The 8502-nt window shown below is 34.9% G+C and overlaps 1 protein-coding gene across 2 annotated transcripts in view; it reads left to right on the top strand.

The window, feature by feature from the left end:
• Window positions 1–7684, top strand: part of spon1b (spondin 1b) — a 155043-nt gene extending 147359 nt beyond the window's left edge. Inside the window, exons 13-16 of one of the 2 annotated variants that reach the window (XM_056451615.1) lie at window positions 379–546; window positions 2231–2395; window positions 5050–5313; window positions 6540–7684. In XM_056451615.1, the coding sequence (XP_056307590.1) occupies window positions 379–546; window positions 2231–2395; window positions 5050–5313; window positions 6540–6703 (761 nt within the window). In that variant the 3' untranslated portion in view covers window positions 6704–7684. Of the gene's footprint in view, window positions 1–378; window positions 547–2230; window positions 2396–5049; window positions 5314–6536 lie in introns of both variants that reach the window. The other variant, XM_056451614.1, reaches the window with a different exon arrangement.
• The last annotated feature ends 818 nt before the right edge of the window (window positions 7685–8502 follow it).

The raw sequence follows: 8502 nt of genomic DNA, 5'->3' as shown, positions 1-8502 counted from the left end.
GTCATTTACTGTATAGCATTGTTTTACGTTACGTACAGAAATACTATAATAATAAGCATTAAATATTTAATATAAAAATTCTGTACATAGGTAAAATGCCATCGACAAATGATATGTTTACAAATGTGTCTGGAAAAAAACAGCTTGGAGGTTTTCGGAATGTATATATACATGTATGCATATATAAATGGAAACATGAATGGAAATATACTTCAAAGATATATCATGTAAGTGCCAATAATTTTGTCCAGAGTGTATTGAAAAACAAATATCATCTTTTTCAATAAATGGATCTAATGAAAGGTCGGGCTTTTTCTTTGCGCATATATACCAAGGGTGCCAATACTTTTGACCAATGCTGTATATGTGTGTTTTTAGCACCCAGTAGCTGTGTGGTGACAGAGTGGGGCGAGTGGGAGCCCTGTAGCGTGAGCTGTGGTTTGGGCATGAGAAGGAGAGAACGCATGATGAAGATGGACGCCTCAGACGGTTCGGCCTGTCGAGTGCAGATGGCAGAGGCAGAGAAGTGCATGATGCCCGAGTGCAGTAAGTATGAAGTTGAACACACTTTCATGGGCCCAGGCTCGATTCATTACCAGAAATTCCCCTTTGCTGCTTGTCGATTTCTAATTAGACCTGCGTGTCATTGCCGCGGGTTAAGCTGCACCAGTTGTTCACGAGGACTCATTTGAATTAAGGCATCAAGGTTTGTGTGTTTTGTGGTTTGGTAACTGCTCGGAGCAAAGTTTGATGTTAATTTGGCTGGATCATTTGTTCTTAAGGAAAGAGATGGCAGGGTGTAAACATTGTGTGTGGTTGCATAATGTGACCTTCAATAATCAGCCCTCAGCTTTGTAAATTGAGGTATTAAAAGCTTGTCTGTGTGAACTTGTAGTGGATAGTGCTTTAAACTTACCAGTGAGAGTGTTTACCACTGAGTTATGCTATATACAGTTGAAGTCAGAGTTATTAAACCCCCTTTGAATTTTTTTTTCTTTTTTAAATATTTCCCAAATGATGTTTAACAGAGCAAAGAAATTATCACGGTATGTCTGATAATATTTTTGCTCCTGGAAAAAGTCTTATTTGTTTTAATAATTATCCTATCCTGCCTAATTAGCCTAGTTAAGCCTTTAAATGTCACTTTAAGCTGTATAGAAGTATCTTCAAAAATATCCAGTCAAATATTATTTACTGTCATCATGACAAAGATAAAATAAATCAGTTATTAGAAATGAGTTATTAAAACTATTATGTTTAGAAATGGGTTGAAAAAAAAATCTTCTCTCCATTAAACAGAAATTGGGGAAAAAATAAACAGGGGGACTAATAATTCTGACTTCAGCTGTATATATATATATATATATATATATATATATATATATATATATATATATATATATATATATATATATATATATATATATATATATATATATATATATATTTTAGTACTGCTTCTGTGAACTTGAACAAGTATATTAAAAACTATTAATTTTCACTTTTTTTATTAAGTTAAATCTTTGTAGACTATAAATATATATAATTTATTTTAAAATGTTGGCAATACATTATAGATTTATTTATAAAAAATCTATTATTCTTATTTTTTTATTCAACTATAGCGGTGCGGCTGGGTATAGGGAGCCCTACAAGACAATGTACCCAGGGGCCTCTGAATTCTTAATCCGAGCCTGACTATTGTGCATGCAAAAAACAACATTACTATACAAAGATTTTGTTTAATTATTTGTATTTTAAATATTGGATTAATTGTAAAAGTTAATTAGTAATTCTAATAATTAGTTAATGATTTTAAATTTTATGTAAATATACCTTAGTGGCTATACTGTAAAAATGTGTGGGGGGGGAGCTAACACACTCGAGAAAAATAAAATATATATATATATATATATATATATATACTTTTTAAATAAACCATCACATAAATAATTGTTTCTGTTTTAAAAAATAAATTAATAAAGTTAATTATTTAAGCTTGTAAACTTTGATAGTCCTTGTATAAAAGCAGATCTCTGAGTATAATGTGCTTCATTAAATGGTTTCTTTTGTAAAAGGAAATACTCATATCCACTAGGTAATATATTCATCATAAATCTACAAAAGGGCTACAATTGTAGCATGCACCAGACAGTGTCCTATCACCCTAGGTATATGCTCTGTAACTCTTCATAACCTGTGAAATGTTGGATTCCTCATTTGTGTACAGATGCAGTAGTGTGTATGCTGTCTCCTTGGTCAGACTGGGGGGAGTGCAGTGTGTCCTGCGGTGTGGGCATGAGAACCCGTCAGCGCATGCTAAAGACGCCCGTTGAGCCGGGCCAGTGTCCAGATGAGCTGGAGCAGGTGGAGAAGTGCATGCTTCCTGAATGCCGTGAGTAATATTAACAGTATTACTTCACTCAAATTAATGTCTTCCTTTTCAATCCGCTTTTTAAAGGGACACTTGTTCCAAACCTGCATGAGTTTCTTTTTTCTGTACAACACAAAAGAAGATATTCTGAGAAATGTTGAAAACCGGTAGCCATTGACTTCCTTGGTATTTTCTTTTTCTGCTATGTATGTCAATGGCTATCGTTTTTTGTTTTCAATGGCTATTGTTTTTTTAATATTCTTTTTTGTGTTTAGCAGAAAAAAAAGGATCTTGAACTGGTTTTAAACAAGTAAATGATGAGTAAATTTTCATTTTTGGGTGTACTATCCCTTTAAGTCACACATCGCAGTTTCTGGGTCCAAACACTTCATCAGATGGTAAAAAGGAACAAGTGGTATTAATATACATTCGCAGAGTGCTATAATACAGCTATTGGACTTTCGTTATTAATAAATAGACAACTAACTGCAGTTACTTAATGTAATCACAATAAAACTTATGCACAGGGACTTTTCCACTGAATTCTCATGCCATTATAAACTTGCTGTGTTTACTATACATTTAAAGGAAATCTCACACTGGACAAGAATCACTGCATTAAATTCTATTGTTCCACTCCATGTCTTTAAAATATGGAAATATATTTTACCAGAGTAGTTTTCAATGGATTTTCAGCTCTCAGCTGCTGAATGGGTTTCATCTGATTTTACGCTTGAACAATAAATGAATGCTTGCGTTTAATTGGCTACATTTTGATTAAATTACATAATCAAAATGAATGGAACCTTATGAAAATAAAAATCAACCTTTCACTGTAAGTATTTTGGTGCCAGAAAAACACTTTTATGCATATGGCCCGCGATTGTTGCAATTCCTTTCGAGGGCACAAGGGGGAGACATAAGCCTAAATACCGTCCAGACTCGGTTTCAAATGCTTATTCACTTTTACTTTAATTTTCAAATTCGTAATGGCTTTGCGGGAGGGTTAAATGTGTGTTGATGGAGACTTCAGAGAAAGTTGAATTCCCTTGTGGTAAGTCTGTAAAGATAGTTATTTTCACTTATTTATATTGACATTTTAGCTATTATTTTAAATCTACACTTCAAATTAGACAAAAATATAAAGTGTTTGATAAAAAATTATTTATTTGAATAGGAGCAATTCCAGAATTATGGATTTGCAGTAATAAACTTAAAACATAAATTCACAAAGACACAGTATGTTAACATTATATTAAAACATCCGTTCATATTTTCCACAATTACTAACCACGGAGTTATGGGATCAGAAAAATCAATCTGTAAACAAATTTTATGTTTTAATTGAGGAAAATAAACATTTATTATGGATTTGACCAAAAAACGTTACAGAGTTTGCAGTATACAACATACTTTGTTAAAATTCTGTAAATTAAACTGCACAACCCAAAAGAAACTATGCTAATTGAAAGGATAAGAGTTGGCTCACTATAGAACAAACTTGATGGATTTTATTTTTATTTTATATTTTGCATTTATGAGGAAAAAGCTTTGTTATGGATGTGAAAGATGTGAAATTGCCACTTGTGTAACTTTGGTAAATCAAATATAATTTATTGAAAACATTGACAGAGACATTTTGAGTATTTTTACAGTACTGTAAAATTCAGGCATACACAAAAAACTTAGAAAAGGTTTCGCTATTTTGGTGAAAACTTCATGCAGAGGTTAACATTTGCATGGAATTGCTCATAAATTAATGAGACAGACAGACAGACAGAGAGAGATAGAGACTGCAAGTATGTAATGCATGTGTAGGCTGTTCTTTTAATAATAGCTGTAGTTTAAATATGTGAAGCTTGTTACTGAGAAATATAGTAAATGTAGCTTTCAGAAGCAAACAACTCACAGGACAGCATTGATTAAAAAAGTGATAAAACGTCTGTGTGTTTGAGAGAGAGAGAGAGAGAGAGAGAGAGAGACGTGTATTACTAAAAAATGTAGTCACAAGTATAACAATACCAGTCAATTTTGACCTCTTTTGGGCATTTTTTGGGATCGCCATGGGGAAAACGGCTCATCAAATCACACAGAAATCAAAAATGTAGAAAATGTGCAGATTGTTTCCTGGAAGGGTTAGACGTTTATGCACATGTGTGTCATTTACCTGTTTGTTCTGATTATTTCTGGGATAAACTGTACAGATTATAATGAAAAAAATATTTAAGAGTACAAAAAGAGAACTTCAAAAAGATTCAGTTTATCACCATAATTTGTAACAGATTTTTAGGTAACAAAAATTACACATAAAAGTATGATGGAACCCAAAATCTGGACAATTAAATGCTAAAGCCCTAAAACAGACAATTAATGGCCACAATCACTATTATTTCTTAGACAAGTCATCTTCTGGAAAATAATTGTGACAGCCCTAGTAATACTATTATAATTGTGGTTGTAACATTTATTTCCAAGCCTAATATCAGAAGGTCAGTCGTTCATCTTTTATAGAAAGAAATATATAGATATTGTGAAAGATTTCCTTTAATGTGTGTTATGAAAAATGGCTATTGAGATTTTTCTCAATCTAAAATGAGTTGAGGCTTTTGAACTAAAAACAGTTTTACATATTGCACGTCAACTTAACAAGCCCATTTCTTCCATTTCTCCTCCAGCTACAGACTGCATGCTGTCAGAGTGGTCAGCCTGGTCCGAGTGCAACAAGTCTTGTGGGAAGGGCCACATGATCCGCTCTCGGATGGTCAAGCTGGAGCCTCAGTTTGGAGGTCTGCCCTGCCCTGAGACGGTCCAGAGGAAGAAATGCAAGATCCGCAAGTGCTCCCGAGGCTCCCGGGCCAGCGAGAAGAGGAAGAGGCAAGAGGTTTCAGACAGGAGGAGAGCCAAGCAGAGCCGGGAGTCTGTGGCAGAGGAGAGCACAGGTCCACTCTTATTTTCTCTTTAATTATTTACTTGTTGGAGGTTTGACCACTCTGTCAACAGATCTTTCCTGGAAGCAGGACTTATGGACCCTTTTCACAAGGCGTTGATGATGCAATGGTCATCAGCATCATTAATCCTTAAATATTTGTTTTTTTAACATTATCAACTCAACATATGTACATTTAGAAAGCTAAAAAATTTTTATTAAATCATCTTTGCAGTAAATTTGACGTTGTTCTCTCTCCTGGCCTCCATTATCAGTCTCACACACTTTTTAAAATTTTTCTGAAAGTCTTATGATAACACTGTAGTTGGGTTTTTCGGTTATTAGTTGTGCAAAAAAGTTTTAAAAAAAAACACTCCCATTCACTGCAATTTTAAGTTTACCCAAATGTGACGACTTCCGCTACTGAGCAGCATGGAAATGTGAACTTGTGTACACAAAATGTGAAAAATGTGTACTTTTTTATTGTGTACTGTTTTATTTTGAGCTAGCCAGCATAGTGATCTTTGTTTTAAACTCCTTAAGTTTTCAGACTTTAATCAAACTCAGGTCAGACCTTTAGAATGTTCAAATATTAAGAATCAGTTGATTAATTAATATATTAACTTATTTATGCGCTCAGCAAAAACACGTTACCTGAGAACAAGTAATAGATTCAAAAGACCAAAGTCGGGGAATATGTCATCAGATATAGACAACAAGGGGATTTAAATATCATGTTTAACAAATATAGTGAGTTTAGATCCAGCAGTAGATTCTTGATGAAACGTCCAACATCCACAGCTCTCACCTGGGGTTCTGTGCTCAAAGCACCCAATGACTGTCTCGAGCTCAGACGCGCGCATACACTGCAGTGCATGTCAGAGTGTGTGTGTGGTCACGTGAAGTGCGTTTTCAGCAGTGTAATGTGGATGGAGAGCTGTTCAGAAAACGCTAGGTGAAACGCCAGTGTGGACGGGGATCATTTTCATTTTAAAACACCATTTTAAAACTAAAACGTATTAGTGTAAACGGGCCTTAAGTAATATCAAGTTGTCATAAAGACATCCCAAACCATGTCACCTTTGCACTTAAAATGACATAACTGAGTGAATGACTCTTAATTCCATTGATCATAAATCTCATTAATATTCATGGCAGAATGTTTTGCCTTCTGGCCTAAAATTGCCATTTCATGTTTACTTAAACCCAAGTTGATTTTCTTTTACTCTTTTTCAGTAGTCTGTCCGATACGCCCTTGGTCCAGCTGGACGGAGTGTACTAAACCGTGTGATGGGGGGACTCAAGAGCGAGTGATGAACATAAAGAAAAAGGGCAAATCTTCACAGCCCAATCACTGCAAAAACAAGAAGGAGATCCGTGCGTGCAACGTGCACCCATGCTAAAAGTGACTCTTTATCGCTGTAATACACATACACACACATACACATGCCAGCACACACAGATGCAGCTCACCAAGAAGCTGAATAGGGCAAAAATGATGTAGTTTTAACCCAGGGTTTTCAGAAACGGCTGAGGGGTGTGTGTTCCAGTTACAGCTTGTAGGATTTTAGAGTAACACACACGTGGACCAGACTTGTTATCCGTGAATAGTTTTAGATGCCTTCCTAACGGGCGTATACTGTATCAATGTATAACCAACACTTTTCAGTACCAACGAGATCCATGTGCACTTCTTTGCATCATTCATTATGCACAAAGCAAACAGATTCAGACACGTAGCATTCCTCTAAATGGTTTTCTTTCTGCATCCAGGCATTTTGGATGCAACGTCATACTGTTTGTGAAGGAAAGCTGTGTTTACTGTCAGCATTTCAGTTTCTAATCCGGGGCTGCGTTTATTGAGCGCAATCAAGGTGGGTCACTCACAAATCAATGCACAATTGATTCGGACAACAAGTGTTTGGGTGAGGAAGGACGATTCTTTTTCCTCAATTGTCAGAAGATTTAGTTGAATGCAGGCTTAGGATGATGCCTATAGGTAGTTTAACATTGTATAAGCACAGCTAAGCATAACCATTAAACTTTTTTGTGAGGGGAGGGGGTTATTTTATAAATCGTGATATGTTAACTTTGAGAAAATAGATTGCAGTTTTTTATTGCGTTATTAGATGTATAAGAGGCTAATGTAAAATAGTAACTCCTATATAGGGAAAGAAGGCATTTCAGTTAGACGTTTTCTTACTTTTATTGTGTAATTTTGATATATTAAGCTTCAAAAAGTCTTGCCAAAGTCAAGTGTGGATTTTCCTTCATTATTTTCTGTCTCAGTCTGTTTATCTTCTTTTCACTCTCCTTTCACCTTTCCTCTGCAATATCCTGCTATTTTGGAATAAATCTTTACAATAAAAGTTGATGTGACTACATGTTTTGGATTCCTTATTCTGGCAAATCATTGTTTTTTTTTTTTTGTTTGTTTTTTTACTGATCTTGTTCCAGTTTACCCTCTTATCTCTCTCTCTGTTTCTCTCGGTCTCTCCCTCTTTCAGTAATTAGCTCGTACTTTTCTCAAGAATGTCTAAAACGTTGTATTAAAAGCACATCTCCAAATTATTTGACTACAAACGTGAATGTCTTATATTCCTTCCCATACTGGAATTAAAAGAACCTGCAAAGTAAAAAAAAAAAAAAAAATTGAATGTAATTATGCATCATAACCACTAGAGGGAGACAAATACTAAAATGGCGCCATGAATTATGTCGTAACTGCCGCCACAGTTCGTCACTAAGTGGCATCCTGAGTTTACAATTCAATTTCTTGACGGAATAAGCGGCTGCTGGATGAAAACTTGCTGGAATAGGTCAGCCAAAATGAACTTTCTATCATTATTTATCATTTTCATGTTGTTGGCCACTGTATTAGAGAATGACAGACTTACCATTTATTTTCATTACTACATTGGAGAACATACAGTGAAGCTTCACTTGACTTTTTAGGTCTTTCAGCTGGAATAGAGGAGGTTTAGCAATAGACAGCCGACTAAAATAGATTGATAGCTTTATTAGTCAAGATATATTTTACTGAAGTATAACCTTTTACCCTGGTAAAAGCAGAACTGTCGTGATGCTCCCGCGGTGACGTTAACGTTATAGTTATGGCAAGCCGTTTTAACATAAAATAGTATACTATACTAGGTTTATGCTTTATACATATTCACTTTAATATACATTATTCACTAGGTAC

The sequence above is a fragment of the Danio aesculapii genome, chromosome 25 (assembly GCF_903798145.1).
Source record: "Danio aesculapii chromosome 25, fDanAes4.1, whole genome shotgun sequence".
Taxonomy (NCBI): Eukaryota; Metazoa; Chordata; class Actinopteri; order Cypriniformes; family Danionidae; genus Danio; species Danio aesculapii.
This window is presented reverse-complemented; position numbering and strand designations above follow the sequence as displayed.